At 47.2% G+C, this 16234-nt stretch overlaps 1 protein-coding gene across 1 annotated transcript; it reads left to right on the top strand.

Annotated features, from left to right (window-relative positions):
- Window positions 1–125: 125 nt before the first annotated feature.
- SCD (stearoyl-CoA desaturase) lies at window positions 126–12136 on the top strand. Its single transcript, NM_001009254.1, is given in 6 exon segments — window positions 126–349; window positions 858–1140; window positions 5011–5141; window positions 6578–6783; window positions 8340–8572; window positions 11253–12136. Coding segments are annotated over 6 exon segments (1080 nt in total). The 5' UTR covers window positions 126–322; the 3' UTR covers window positions 11453–12136.
- Window positions 12137–16234: the final 4098 nt, after the last annotated feature.

A 16234-nucleotide genomic window follows, 5' to 3' on the forward strand; every position in this document is an offset into this window, starting at 1 on the left:
CGCCCATGCGGATCTCCCACGGTGAGCCAACTCTGCGCACTTTGCCCCTTGTTGGCAGCGAATAAAAGGGGTCTGAGGAAATACGAGACACAGTCACCGGCTGCCAGCGCTAGCCTTTAAATCCCCAGCACAGCAGGTCGGGTCCGGACACCGATCCAGCGCGCAGCGTGCAGCGGAAGGTCCCGAGCACAGCGCCGCGGATCGCCACGCATCGCCACGCAAAAGCAGGCTCAGGAACTAGACTACACTCAGTTCGGACTGCCCCGAACTCCGCTCCGCAGTCTCAGCCCCGAGAAAGTGATCCCAGTGTCCGAGAGCCCAGATGCCGGCCCACTTGCTGCAAGAGGAGGTGAGAGCTTCCGAGTAATGGCCCCCAGACCCCGGGTTCGCCGGTGCTGGTGGGGCTTCTAGGTGACTCATGGTGAAGAGTTGAGATCACCGCGGGAGAACATAGCCATCTTTTGCGAGTTGTACTGCCTCCAGTTTGTTGGGAATGGGGATTGTAATTTGCAAACTTAGGTCTGCAACTTTCGTTTCTTCAGCTTTAAAGAGAAACCTGGTCCTGCCGGTAGCCTTCTGTATGTAGGTATGCGGGCTTTCCTTTGTGTGCTCGTTGGGGTGTGTGTTTCACTCCTCTTTCTTATTTCCCCTTCACCTTGAGGTTTCGCCTCCTCTCCCCAATCTCTGCATAGTTCCTGGGGATGTCCCTGTCTTCCGCCTTCCCTCAGGTAACCTGGATATTGGGACCAGGTCTATGCCTATCCCCCGCCCTTCCCCCAGCTTGACTAGGGAGTGAAGTGGTCCCTACTACCTCCACGTGTCCTCTCTCTTGACCCTCCACTTCCTCTCCCTTCCAGATCTCTAGCTCCTACACAACCACCACCACCATCACAGCACCTCCTTCCAGGGTCCTGCAGAATGGAGGGGGCAAATTGGAGAAGACTCCCCTATACTTGGAAGAAGACATCCGCCCTGAAATGAGAGATGACATCTATGACCCAACTTACCAGGATAAGGAGGGCCCAAAGCCCAAGCTTGAGTATGTTTGGAGAAACATCATCCTCATGGGTCTGTTACACTTGGGAGCGCTGTATGGGATCACATTGATCCCCACCTGCAAGATATACACCTTTCTCTGGGGTAAGAAGTTCCCATGTCCTCCCGACCCAGTACCCCAGGTTCTCTCCACTCTTTTAGTTAAGTAAGATCTTACATAGAGTACAAACACCAGACCCTCTGGGCTGAGGTTTTCCCAGCCATTTCTCTTTGGTGTCCTGAGAGGCTGGGTGGCCTGGGAACAGAGCCTGGGTGGGGGGTTGGGATGCAGGAGCGTCCACTCTGGGGGATCTTTTAATTTCGGTGTTGGGGCTGGAGCCCTGAGACCATGGGCCTCAGGTTTTGAAATGAGCAGAGCTATGCCAGAGAGTCATCTTTTTCTGAAAGAGGTTTTCTGTTTTAAGTCTTTTGCTTGACTGCTTGTCCCAGCCCTGCCAGCCAGGAAAGAATCTAGGTCCCTACCTGGGAGGCATGGGGACATGGGACTTGATGAGTGACTTTAGGGGGCTTAAGCTGAGTCTGGTCATGGGGTATTAAGAACAACGGCTCAGGGAGAGAGTTAGTAGTAGGGGAACAGAGTGGTGGTCATCCACAAACTTATTTTGCCCTGACCCTTGGCCCTTTCAGGCTCCTTGGTTACATAAACAGATGAAGAAGGCTCCCGTGTAACCTAGTTTACACAGATGATTGATCTGTGACTCTGTGTAGGTCTCGACTGTACATGCCACTCAACAAAATGTTCTTACAATGAAGTAAGGTTCAAGAAGTGTTCCGTGTCCCATTCCACACCCATCCTGCTCCAGCCACTCTCTCCCAGGCCCCGGGCAGCCCTGGCCTTCAGGCTGCTGCAGTGAGGGGAACGGTTCCCAGTGTATCCCTGACCTGCCTGCCCTTAGCTCAGCTCTTTCAGGAATCCAGGGGCTTGGGCTGACAGCAGGGCCCTGCCGCCTGCACACATGCATGTGCTCGGTGGGCATTCCCACCTCTGTCGCTATGAGTCTGGCCTGGGAAGGGGAAAAGAGAGAGCCCTAAAGACCAGGGATGGGAGCGTGGGGCACATCAGCACTTTCTGAGAGGGGCAGACCAGAACTCCCCCTCCAGAAAGCAACTGTAGGTCTTCCAGAGCAGTCTTGGGTATGGGGTGCTTGCAGACAGCTGCACTCTTGGAGGGGAGTTACATAGAAGGGCTGGCGGGCCAAGTTTCAGCCAAGTCCTCCAGAACCTCTTTGGTCTAAAGATGGTGGATCTGGTCTATGGAGCTTTTGGGAGGAATCCTCTTGGTAATCCATGGACAGAAATGCAGCTGGGTAGATCCCCTCTCTCAGTTTTTCAAGGAACACACTGGGGACAATAGTACTTTTTTTTAAGATTAGAAAGATAGTGCTTTTTTACATGTGTTTAATTGCTGGGGCCAGCCAGGCACCGATGAAATAGTTTCATCTGCAAACCAGGAAGGGCTCTTATTTTCGAGGGGAGGGGGACATCTGTTCTCTAGTCCTTCTGAGAACCCAGCAGAACTTGAGTTCTGGAATTTCAGTTCAAATTGAGGAATCAAAAGCAGGACGGGGATTCCCCAGGGAGGCTTCGGACTCCTCTCTCCACCCCTCCTCTCCAGTAGAGAAGTCTTCACCAGGTGTTTGGTGAAGGTGTTTGGTCACCTGCGAGCCCCTTCCAGCCCCAAGAGTCCCTGAAAGGCTCGTAAAGTCCTGAGCTTGACCAGATGCTGCTGCTCACTGCTTTCCCTCGGCTGCTGGTGCAGGGGCAGAATGCTATCCACAAACCAGGGCTGTGCCCGCTACCTTTTTGGTGCCCTGCCCATGGGTGTGTGCTGTGCCTTTGGACAGGAAAATGTGCCACATGGAGACTGGATGGTGACTTTTATACTCCTGTCCCTGGGCCCTGTGGTGGATGGCTTAGCTGATGGAGTGACTGGTTTGGTGTGGGGATATCAGAACTCTTGTCTTAAGGAACAAAAGGGGGGTGGGGGGAGGGTCACAGGTCCTCAGAGTTCAGGAGCTTTGCTTTACTTTTTCTTGTTTTATCCCTAAGAATGGTGTTAAATTAGCAAATGGTTGTGATTCCAGCGTTTCTCATGACTGAGCAGTTTTGGTGTCTCAGAACCGCCTTGAGGGAAGGGCTGAAGAGCCATCTCTGGGTACACTGAGGGACCATGGGCCAAACTTTTCCAGTCTCTTTCTTAGGTCTAAAACTGAGGTTTTGCTTAACCACCAATTTGGACTTTAATAGAGAATGAATTTCCAACTGACCCAAAGCCTTCTAGTAGATAGGCTTAGAGGTGCTGATAGAAAAAGGTACCAGAGGGTTTGAGTGCCTTTTCCAGTTCCTCTGTTAATGCAGGGATCTTAGGTACTTTTCTGAGTCAACTTGCCAGGGTCTTCTGTGGCATGAAACAACCCTAGGAGCTTCTTTGCTTCTGAGCTGAGTGCTTCTTTTGTGCCCAAAGACCTTTTCCTTTACCCTTGGTGACTGGTGGGCTGTGGCTCAACTGTCATCTGTCCAGGTGTAGATGCAGACAGATACGGCATCTGAAAGGCTATTACCACATGCCCGGGGTCCAGCAAACCACCTAGGGCCCCAGCCCAGTTCAGAGGGCTATGAGTAGAGGAACTCTCACCAGGACGAACTCTGGCTCCATGGCTCTCCTCCTGTACTGTAGGAGAAATTGGATAGGGTAGAGGAAGATGGGTGGGGTGGGGGCTTGTTTAGGAAACTGGTATCTGTGGCAGGAGAAGAACACAGAACGATTTGTTACAATCTGCAGTGTCTCCAACTGCAACTAAGTTCAGTGGCCACTGAGAATCTATTGTTTCTAGCCACTTCCCCAGGAATGAAACATTGTTAATAGTCACTGCTCTACCAAGGCCTCAGCCCCTGCCTCCCTAGAGCTATTGAGCAGAGGAAGGTGGGTGGCTGTTGGGTTGCCTCCCAGTTAGAGACTCTATTTGGCACCTGGAACCTGCAGGCCTCCAGGAAGGTGAGGCAGGACAGTTTTGGGCAACTTTGAGCCCGTCCTGCCGTTATCTAGAATTAGCCTTGTCAGCTGGAGTATGGGCTGGCAGAGGGATGTGGCGAAGGCGAGACATATCTGGCGAGACATATGCCACAGAACTGTGGGCATATATCTTGGGGAGGTGGATGGTATACATCCTCGTGCCAGACTTCTGGAACACGAACCACTTTGTTGAGACAAAAATCTAGTTTCGAGCCATGGCTCCATTTCCTAGCCATGTGACTATAGATAAACGCTTAACTTCGCTAAGCATCTGTTTTTTCAGCCACAAAGGGAGGGATATTAAACTCCTTTCAAGGCATCTAGTGAATCAGAAAACATAAAATCCTTGGCGAAGCTTAAGACACTGCAGCTATGACTGATGTGCAGGGTGAATTTTCCCCTCCTGTGGCCAAATTGCCTGCTAAAAGGTTTTTGGACCACTTGGTAAATAGTCCTAGTTCTGAGCCCCATTAATGTCCCCTTGAACCCAGGAACCCTCAAATGGGTCAGTGCCCAGACTATACTGTCTATTAAATATTTTAATACCACCCTTGCCTATGGGTCTTAAGCACTGCTGTAGTGGTCTGTGGTCCTTAAAACGTTGAAGAAAGTTAGCAGAAGGTCAGAGGGGAGGGGACTTGGGAGAATATCCCTCATGACTGAGAATGCCAAGTGGCCAGGGGGTAAGAGCCCTCTTTTCTCTTGCCTTTCTGAAGTTCCCCGGGACGCCTAAGCTTATTCCAGCCCCTAGGTTAGATGATAAGAGGGGGATTATATTTTTCAAGTGATTAAAATCAAAGGAGCCTAAGAGATCAAGGTATCCCTGGAGTTCAGGGAAAAGCAGATTCTCACCGGGAGCCTACACACACTCTGACCTGAGGAAACCATCATGGAAACACTTTCCCAGGTGAGTGACTGCCTGCCCTGTCTTATCCTGGCAGTGTTATTCTACTATGTGATCAGTGCCCTGGGCATCACAGCAGGGGTCCATCGCCTGTGGAGTCACCGAACCTACAAAGCTCGGCTGCCCCTACGGGTCTTCCTGATCATCGCCAACACCATGGCGTTCCAGGTGAGAAGCCAGCTGTGCTCAGCTCTTTCTCTCCTTACTCTTTATCGATGAGCCGGTGGCGGAATGGAGGTGATCAGTGCCTGGAAAGGGACAGCACCTGGACAGCCACTTCACTTTCCTCTCTCCTTGTGGTTAAGTTCAGGTTCAGTCCCAAAGTCCATAAAACATAAGGATACTTCTGAGTGACTGGCAGAGGCAAGAAGGAGGTAAAGAGGAAATACTGTCAGTGTGTAGGGTCATTTTTGCACCTCTGTTATCACCCAGTCTGGCTGTTGTGGTCTTTCATAAGTGTATAAGGCAAGAGCTGAGCCTGGCTTCATGGGCAGACATTGGACAAAACATTCACAACTCTGGGTGGATGTCTTAGGACTCTGTCACAATGGGGTTGAAGTAAATGTTTCACAGATTCTTCTTTTAAACTCTGTTGTTTTCAGGTAAGATGATCAAATACTTTTATAGTGCTAAATATATGTCTGGCGCTATTCTAAGCACTTGACATAGATTGCCTCATTAAACCCTCACAACAATCTTAGGAGGTAGGTACTGTTGTTATCCCCATTTCACAGATGGGGAAATTGTGTCACTGAGGGTTTAGGTAGACCAACATTATGGTCCTTTTAATGGGTTACCAGGCTGCCTAAGTCAAGTGTTGAGGTTTGTTGAAGCAGAAAGTTTTTGGCAGAGATAGAATGAAGGGGACTGGAGAAAGAGAACTCACAGTTATTAAGCAGTAGCAAAGGGCAAAAGATAGCATGTAGTGAGGGGCCTAGCTTGGAACAAGAGGAAAACACAAGGAAGCCCAGTTAGTCTCCCTCTCCATGGCAGTATCTCACAGTTGCATAATCATCTCTGCCATATGCCTTAATGCTTCAAAGGCTCCTGATATTGTCCCCACGGGGCAAAAAAAGGAAGTGAGATTGGCACACTCTATGGGATAGAAAGAGTCCCAGAGGCCATTTGGGAATGTGGTCATATCCTGATTTATCTGTTTTTTCGAGTTGCATCAGAATGGAGCTGCCCACAGCTTCATCCATTGACCAGGATGCTAAGACACAAGGTTACCTGCCTCCTGTTATCCACGCTCAGGGATTAGGCACCCCACACCCCATTTCTTGCTTGAAGAATTGCAGTGTTCCCTCCTGATGAAACTCTGAGCCCTGTACCGTCTTCCTGCATTCCACCCACCACATAACCCTTGAGAAGCAGCTAGCCCTGTTCATGTGGTCCTGAGACTTGAAGTTGCTTTTCCACTTATGCTTCAGAAGCAAGTTTAAGGAGAGGAGGCAGCCCCATGACTTCTCCTTTGGAGCACCAACTCCTAGGTATTTTGTGAGGTTGGGCTGAGAGCTGTGGGCTCTGGAAGACGCCTGGCAATTGGTATTCCCCTGAGAGGGTGTCTCTCCGTGGGCCTTCATTCCTCTTCTCTGTTCCTCTAGAATGACGTTTTTGAATGGTCCCGAGATCACCGTGCCCACCACAAGTTTTCAGAAACGGATGCTGATCCCCACAATTCCCGACGTGGCTTTTTCTTCTCTCACGTGGGTTGGCTGCTTGTGCGCAAACACCCAGCTGTCAGAGAAAAGGGTGCTACACTAGATTTATCCGACCTAAGAGCTGAGAAGCTGGTGATGTTCCAGAGGAGGTGAGTGACATGATGATGGAGCTGGGGACCTGGCATTTGTGGACCCCCTTTTTTCTCCTAGGACTTGTCAACATGAGCTGAGAAATTTACTTGGTTTCCATATCTCAGATTATAATTTAAAACCCTAGTTTTTAATAGCCCATGGACCCAGAGCCATAGACTGTTGTTTCTTTTTCTATGAGCTACCTAAGCCAATTAAATTCAACAAATGTTTGTTGATGTAGGACGGTCATGGATACAAAGCCAAATGTGTCATAGTCCTTACCTTCAAGGAGTTCATAGCTTATTGGGGAGTGGAAGGATAAGCCAAGTGTCCAAATACCTATGATACATGGCAAAATATTTTCCATAGCGAGGAGAGGCACAAAGGGGAGGGACACCGCAGAGTGGGGGACATCAGGAAGGGCTTATGAAGAAAGTAGCTTTGGAATCCACTGATGGATGGCACAGGGCAGGTGGGTGGGGGGACAGTGCAAACAGAAAGAGCTGAAGTGTGTTCCTGCAGCAGAGTCCTGCTTGAAATACAGGGTGTGGTAGGAAAAAAGACTAGGAACAGAGACTGATGCCATTGTTATGGAGTCTTACAAGCAGACAAGGTTTAATTCAACCCAAGCGATAGGAAACCATGGAAGGGTTTTTGAGCCAGAAGGTGGCATGGTTGGAGGTGTGCTTTAGAAAGGTAGCTCTGGGGTGGATGAGAGAAGGCATTGAACTAAAGAGGTGGGGAAGTCTTGGGTTTCCATGCAGGGAAGTGGTGGTAGGAATGGAGAGGAGCTGAAGGCGGCAGGGGTTACTAATGATACAAGAGTAGCAGGCTTAACTGCTGAAGGCATCTAGGAAATCAGTTCCCTGGTAATGTCGAATGCTTGCTGTACCTTTGGGAGGAGGAAGAAGGAATAGGGACTCCAAAGGGACAGATCTGCTGGCATCTAGGACATTTGGGGTGCCTCTCTGAGGGAGAAGAAGAGGAAGGATGAGAAAGATTCCTGGCTAGCAGGAGATGAAGGCAACATACTAAACAAAAATTCTGATGGCCCGGTAGTTAAGATTCCACACGTGCACAGGGCACGGGTTCTATCTGTGATCCAGGAACTAAGATCTCCTCGTGCCACCTGGTGTAGCCAAAAAAAATAAATAAATAAAAGATTGACTTAAACATGGATTCTGCAAAGAGCACTGCTGAAAGGGAAAAAAAGCCCAACGGCAGAACTAAAAAAACCCGGGAAGGAGAACTCAGTCTGTAGCTTGGACCCTGTCTATTTCCCTGAAGTAGTAAAAGAGAACAATGGATTTAGAGTCAGGAGATGAAGCATTCCAGTCCTTGCTCCACCACTTCCTGGTAGTGTGACCCTAGAAAAGTCATTTAACCCCTCATGAGAAGTATGATAATAACACTAAATTCTCGGAAAATTTCTTTGCCCATTCCCTCTTGTTCGGTTGCCTGCCACACCGTGCTCTCAGTGTAGAAAGGGACAGCCCAGCCCTGTGAGAGTGGAAAATCAGGTAGGTCTCAGCGTCCTCTCTCCACTCACTGAGCGTATGATCTCTCAATGCAGGTACTACAAACCTGGTGTCCTGCTGTTGTGCTTCATCCTGCCCACACTCGTGCCGTGGTATCTATGGGGTGAAACGTTTCAAAACAGCCTATTTTTTGCCACCTTTCTCCGTTACGCTGTTGTGCTCAACGCCACCTGGCTGGTGAACAGCGCTGCCCATATGTATGGATATCGCCCTTACGACAAGACCATCAACCCCCGAGAGAATATCCTGGTTTCCCTGGGAGCTGTGGGTAAGTCAGCAGTCCACAGCAAGACCACGTCTAGTGGTCTGCTGCTTAGGGTATTAGGTTACGAACCAGAAAAACTAGATTTACCTGTTTTATGACCCCTCTCCATATGTCATTCCACTATAAAACTAAGGGACAGTATTAGAAAACCCTTGAAAGTGAAGCAACAAGTCCTATGTAAAGAGAAAAGGGTGAAAAATAACAATGCCTTTAATTCCAGGTTTAAGAGCAAGCCACAGAATGCTATGATGAGCCCCTTTGGGCTGTTCTCTTCCCAGTCATCTCTGATCTGGGTGGTAGTCTTGCTTGGGGCAGGGACTGCATAAATAGAAGAATAGGGTCCTCTGGGTGGCCAGGAAGCCTAGTGTGTTGTATTTAGACGTGATATACAGAGCAAATACTTGTCATTTAACTCAATAAGCTTCTCTTTTATCACCTTCCTGTATTCAGAGGGGCAATATTTGAAGTGTATCACATGCCTTACTGCCTGGTTGATGCCAGTATGAAAGACATCAAAGCAGCTGTTGGTGGCCCTTTATCACCACCTACCACTCTCTTCTCTTATCCTTTATTTTTCTCTCTTCTGTTTCTCTGCTGGGAACACTCCCTCCCCACAGTGTGACTTAGGAAACTCCCAGTAAAGCAATTACTCACTGACCTAATGCTGACTATTCAGGAATTTATTTCTCCCATTCCTGTTCAATAGCCAGACAACAGGGTTCTGCCATCTGTCTCCATTTTCTTTTTCTTTTTTTTTTTGGTCTGTCACTCTTTTCAGCTAAATATAGACCTTGACTAAGGCCTTGAATTAGGTTTCCTTAGGCAGACCCCACGGCCTCTTCCAGTGATCAGGGCTTCTGGTCATCCAGCATAGATAGATAACCTCCCTGCTCCACACATGGGCATAAGCCATGGCCTAGCTGTCCCTCGGTTCTCTTTAAAACCTTCCTTTATACTCTCAACCCTGACCATCTTTTCCGTTTTTATTACTCTCTGTACTAAAGACATTTTTTCATTCCTTTTTAATTTTCATGCATCTTTCCCTCCTTCCAGACACCATGTACTGTTTACATGTTCTTACTCTGAACCATGTTTGAAATCAATCACATTATAGGCTATTTTCGTAGAAAACCAGGGAACGTCATGGAAGGTTTCTGGAATGAGATCAGTCCTGTACTACAAACAGATCCGTTGTGAGCTTCCCCAAGCCTCTTCAGAGTGGCTGTCAGTATCTCACTTATTGTTCGTCCCTTCATCCCTGTTGCTCCCCACTTATCACCTCACCCTTTGTTCTCTGGTTGCCTGTTTCCCCTGCTTCCCTGCCATTCTAATCTCGTTCTTCTTGAGTTACCTCCCCACCCCCAGTCACATGCTCATCTTCTCTCTGCCAGAGCTAACCTCCCCGCTTGAGCCTCTCTTGGCTATATCTTGCTGTTCCAGTTACAGAGTCTCATCCTTCTTTTGCCCACTAACCTTCCTCCACTTTCTTTCCTCTCTTGGCACCGTGTGTGTGTCTGATTGTTTTAAATCTGCTAAGTGTGGGCCTAGCTAGTGCTTAGACAGAGCCTAGTTGCAAAGTCATTTATGGAAATTAGCGATCTTCCATCAGTACCTTTAGCCTTGGGGTTATCCTACCCTCCTACTCAGTTCACATTGAATAAATTGATGATCCACACTATGAATGAACCTTGAGATGGTGCCATGGATGGTGTTATTCCCATCACAGGACTTCCTTCCTTGTTGGTTATCAATGTCATTATTACTGTACTGGGTCTCTTTCATCTTCAAAGGGCTCAGCACACTCTTTTATTAGCTATTCTTTACCCCAGCCTCATAAGGGTATTGTTACTGATGTGGTTCACAAAGAAGATCCTGCCTAGGACTGGAGAACTCTGTCGATGGAGTTTCCACAGCTTGACTCATTACAGAAATTATTCTGAATCTAGAATTTCTTTGATTTTCCTCTGTCCAGCAAAGTGAACTGCTTGTTTCAGAATTTTAGAGGTTAGAAGGAATACCTAAACTTTTTGATTCTTATTCCCTCAGAGAGCTTCTGTTTTATCAGCATCACCCCCAGGGTGAAAGCTCAAAGAAATAGGAGCCAAAACAGTCCACTCTGAAACAGTAGAGGCTGAGGAAACTTAGGCCCCTGGGCCAGGCCTACTTTCTTCTGACTTTTGACTGTGTCGCCCAGTTCTCTCGGTACCTTCAAGAATGCCCATGCGGTGGGGGAAAGTGTACTTCTTTGCTCATCTTTGTAAGAAACCCAGTAAAAGTTCTTCATTCTGGACTCTCTCTCCACTCTAACACATGCACATGTACACAGAGCCTTTAGGGTCTTATACCAATATGTAGTGAAGCTCTGGAGTTTTCTAGTCTAACACCCATTCCTACTGATAGCAGTTTCTCTCAAATCATCTTATCTTTTCAGAGAAACTGCCAGCCCTTCTCCCATAAAGGTTCCCAGAGAGCCATGGTGACCAGGTTCTCCCCAGTCATTTCTGAAGATGCCTCTGAGGGGATCTATCTGGTTCAGAGTTTAAAAGACTAGCTGCATTCATTCATTCAACAGCAACAGGTTTCTACTAAGTGTGAGGCATTCTGCTAGGGAACCGGAGTGCCAAGATCAAGCAGCCGGCAATCCACAGTATAGCTGCTTAACTTTTCTCTGCTTTTGTTCCAGGTGAGGGCTTCCACAACTACCACCACACCTTTCCTTATGACTACTCTGCCAGCGAGTACCGCTGGCACATCAACTTTACCACATTCTTCATTGATTGCATGGCTGCCATCGGTCTGGCTTATGACCGGAAGAAAGTATCCAAGGCTGCCGTCTTGGCCAGGATGAAAAGAACTGGAGAGGAAAGCTACAAGAGTGGCTGAGTTTCTGGTCCCTTGGATTCCTTTTCCAAAAGCCAGCTGGGCAGAGGTTTAATGTTCTGTTTATAAACTACTGAATAATGCTACCAGGATGCTAAAGATGACGTTAACCCATTACAGTACAGTATTCTTTAAAATTTTCTTTTTAAATTGAAACCAACAACTCTGCCTTTATGATGCTAAGCTCATGTTCTTATTTCTTCTCTTATCTTCTTTCTCTTCTGTTCCCATTATCTTTCCCTTTGTTTTGTCCCTATCACCTTCCTTTCTCTTTCTCCTCATTGCCCCCAAGGCAAGCAGTTGGTCAGTCATTGGTGGGTTTCCAGCTTCCAAAGCCTAGACGACCCTTCTGTAGTCTAAAACAAGTGGTCTTTGCCCTGGCTGACCCTTTCCTTGAGCTGTCTGAGCTTTAAGGTGGATGGCTCGAGCTAGATATATGACAGAATCTTCTGGGAAGGGCCCTGATGATCTTCGGCCCAGGCTTTTGCTAGATGAAATGGAAAAATAACTTTATTTTGGCACCAAACTGCAAAAACAGGTAACTTGTCAGGGGAGAGAGTCAGCATGCATGGTGTGATTGATAAATAGGGTGAGTTGAAGTGGGAAACAAGGCAGGAAGCTGCTGCTGTGATCAGACACCCCTGTCTGCCCATCACCCAGCATGCTCCCTTTCTCTCCTGACTCTGGGAAATAGCTGTGGAGCAGGGCAGTCCTAGAACTCAAAAGCAAATCTCAATGTCCTGATATACTTTAGGCTGAGGATAAAGAAGAAGCATTTAGTTTGTGGTAAAAGTGGTCTCTGCTGCAGATGAATTGTTTTCTTTCTTTCATAACAGGAAGATTTCTTATTCTAGATAACAAGAAATCTTGAGGTTGGTTATTTCCAGAATTGCTGACTCCAGCAGCTCAGGAAATTGTCAAAATTCTTTCATCTTTCTACTCTGCCGTCTTGGGGATATTGGTCAGCTCCCCTCATAGTAAGAAGGTGGCTACAGCATTTTGAGACTTCAAAAAAAGAGATGCGTTGGTGGTATGGTGGTGAGCATAGCTGCCTCCCAAAAAAGAAAGAATTTTAGGAGGTGGAGTTGGGTCAAACATAAAGCTATATATACATGGGTGCTTTGGTTGGAATATTAAAGTAATTCTCTCAGAGTATTTCCCTCTGAAAGAAAGGGGGCTTGAAAAAGAGGAAGAATTAGCCAGGTTGCCTCCTTTCCTCTCGCTGCTGGACAGGAGATGGAGAGGTTGAGGGGCAGGGTCTGTAGGCAGTTCCTGAGATAAGGTTACAAAAGAAAGGTTCTGAGATTACATTGCTGGGGGATTCAGAAGGTTACTGAGTAAGTTGTTGGGTGTCCTGATATGGAAGCTGGTTATACAAACAAGTTAGATGTTGGGTTCATTTCATTAATTCCACTTTCTCCTTGGATTGAGAAAGTATTCAAAGGCTTCTCCCCACAGTGTTGAACCCTTTCACTCATTCCTTCTATTAATTTCTAGCTAAAAGTAGAGGACTGGCTGGGGGCTGGGGTAGGAATCTCTTAACTACCCTATCAATTCTTGGCTCTGCCCTCTCTGTCCACTTTCTCCTGCTGGTTCTATCTCCTTGATGTTTCCTTCTTTCTCTGGACAGGCAAGCCTCTTCTGTGCGAATTCAGAGGCAGTGACGGCTACTGCTGTCCAAGTCGTTGCCTCTCTCACCAACAGAATGGTCAGGGTCACTGAACCACTGTTTCTCTTTACAAAGTTGAGCAAGCTGCCACTTTCACTTGGCCTCCAGAGTCTCCATCTATATCTTTGTGCTCCCTACCACACTGATGACTCCAGACGAGGCTGGCAAACCCTGCTAGAAACATCCTGGGCACAGGCATTCGCATTCATGAGGCACGGCCGAGCCGAATGCTCATGTTGTGCCAGAGCCAGCCATGGAGCCAAAGAGGATTTGTTTTTAGTCTCCTCTGTCTGGGTCAGAACCAGAGAGCATGCTGGATGCCCCCTGCTTACTGGGTAAGCTGCCTAGCCTGAGTCAGTGCTCCCGGCGGACAGTGCAATGCTTGCAGAAGCATGGGGAGCCTAGCCTTCACTGGGAGCACAAGAAGCAAAGGCAGGCTCCAGAGTGCCTCACGCAGAAGGGGGCCCCAGCCCCCTGGAGGGAGCCAGGGTGCACCGCAAGACCCTGACTGAGGCTTAGGACGTGAGATGCCATGAACTTTGCTGAACAGTGTCTCTGTTCAGCAAACTAACCAGCATTCCCCACAACACAGTCTAGGGCCGACAATAGTATAGAGGAGTGTTGGAAGAACCTTGGGTCCCTTTGTCCCTGTAACCTCAGTTGTCAAGGCAGAAGCCTGACTTTATTCCTATTTAAAGGTTGAAAATATACAATACCAAATGCTCTGCCACTGTTGAGCTCCAAGGATGGAAAGGAGGAGAGCATTTCTTCCTGTATTAATTGGATAGATGGAGGCTACAGGGCTTGGGCTAAACTAAAGGCATCCTTGTCTTTTGAGCTGTTCCTCTCAGTAGGGGAAAAAAAAAAATCTAATGGAAGATCACTGTAGATTAGATCCTCTGACTGAAGCACCTACCCCTTGGAAATGCCTGTGGGGTAGTTTTAATTCCACAGGTCATCAGATGCATGCTTTACAACTGATGATCAGAAACAACTTATCTTTCTATTCTAATTGTATTCCATGGATCTGATCTATACCATGACCCTACACAAGGCTGGATGGTGTCCTTGGGCCCAGGGTACTTGTACTTGTGTAGGTGGGGGTTGTCTACTGAGTAAGGAATACTGTTTTTAAGGTTCTAAAGCTAAATTCAAATGATGCGTTAATGACCCAGAAACTCAGATCTGATGGTGTCTGAATTTCTAACAGTCCTTGCTTTGTGGGTATGCTGACAACTTATCTGGATGCCTTACATCTTTTCTAAACAGTGTTGCCTCTGAGCCTGTTCTGCTCCCTCCCTGCTCCCTCTGTGGAGTCCCTTTGCACCCCAGAGCCTGCAGAAGTGGCTGGTATAAAAGGGGGCCTGGCTAGAGAATGAGCAGTATAGCTGTTTGCAGGATTCCTTTCTGGGCTTCATTTTGGAAACTTTGCTTAGGGCTGTTTTTCTTAATTGCCCGCATTTGATGGAGGGTAGAAGGAATTTTGAATGTATTTGATTTATTATTATTATTATTATTTTAGATTAAAAGATGGTTGTAGCATTTAAAATGGAAAATTTTCCTCCTGGTTAGCTAGTATCCTGAGTGTATTCTCTATAAATGTAGCTCAAATGGGTCATCATGAAAAGTTCAAGAAAGCTTGATGTCAAAGTTATATGGGTGGTTAAGGCCAGGGCCTGTCCTACCACTGTGCCACTGACTTGCTGTGTGACCCTGGGCAAGTCATTTAACTATAATGTGCCTCAGTTTTCCTTCTGTTAAAATGGGATAATAATACTGACCTACCTCAAAGGGCAGTTTTGAGGCGTGACTAATGCTTTTTATAAAGCATCTTGGAATTCTCTTAAGTCCTGAGTATTTTTATAGTAGCAGTATCCACTGTAAAGTGTGTCCACCATGAACCACGTGTCCTGGATGCAATCAGGAATCTATATGGTTCTCTCTGAGAGACTGAATAAATGCATCAGCTAAGGGGTGGATAACTAGCCAGACAAAATCTGAGAATGCATAAACTCATTGCCATGGAAACATACACAGGATACCTTTTCCTTGATTGGGTGGGATTTTTCCCTTTTTATGTGGGATAGTAGTTATTTGTGACCTAAGAATAATTTTGGAATAATTTCTATTAATATCAACTCTGAAGCTAGTTGTACTGATCTGAGATTGTGTTTGTTCATAATAAAAGTGAATCTGATTGCCCTGTGTCTGAGCTTTTTGGCTGTGATTCAGTCTCTTCACCACCTTTATGTCCTGTTCCTGTACCTTTAAGAGTGAAAAAGAAGTAGAAACCGCAATGGTTGACTCATACCCCAGTAACCTGCCCTGCCCTCCTGCCCTTCTAGGGGTAACTTTAGGTTAAACTCAGCCTTGGCAGCAGGAATCCAGGAGTCTGCTGCCATTAGATAAAACACGTTAACACCCAGCAAGCACTTTGGGTCTGGGGAAATACCACGTCTCCTGTGTGTCCCATGGTCACATGAGCCCAAAATAGAGAAACAGAGGAAGGGAGCAGCAAGAGACACTCTTTGGAAAGCAGTTCTGTACCTGGCAAGCCAGGCTGGGCCATCCAGGTCGTTCATCTGAAATGGAAACAAAAACGTCTCTCGGGGGAATAAAGCTTCCTGAAAATGCTGATTAACAGCAGCAGGAAGACAGGAAAAAAATTAAAGGAAAAGCTTGTAAATTCCTGGAATAGAAGGCTTCATGATCATTAAGGGGAAAAGGTTTTTAGCTTTTACTACCTTATCTGAGACTGAGAAGGAAATGGCAACCAGCTCCAGTATTCTTGCCTGGAAAATCCCATGGACAGAGGAGCCTGGCAGGCCACAGTCCATGGGGTCGCAAGAGTTGGACATGACTTAGCGACTAAACCACCACCACCTTATCTGAGAATCTGAGTGGATAAGAGAAGGACATTTTATGGTTTGAGAGAGCTTCATTTTCCAACAGGAGCTACCCGGTCAATGCCTGGGCTTCTAAACATTCACCAGAACCAACCTCCCTCACTTCTTAATGTAAAGTTAACTCACCCTGGACAAGAAGCAAGATTCTCTCTGATTCTGAGCATCCAACATCAAGTCTATATTCACTGAGGTCTTGCCAGACCTTAATAA

The sequence above is a fragment of the Ovis aries genome, chromosome 22, assembly GCF_016772045.2.
Source record: "Ovis aries strain OAR_USU_Benz2616 breed Rambouillet chromosome 22, ARS-UI_Ramb_v3.0, whole genome shotgun sequence".
Lineage (NCBI taxonomy): Eukaryota > Metazoa > Chordata > Mammalia > Artiodactyla > Bovidae > Ovis > Ovis aries.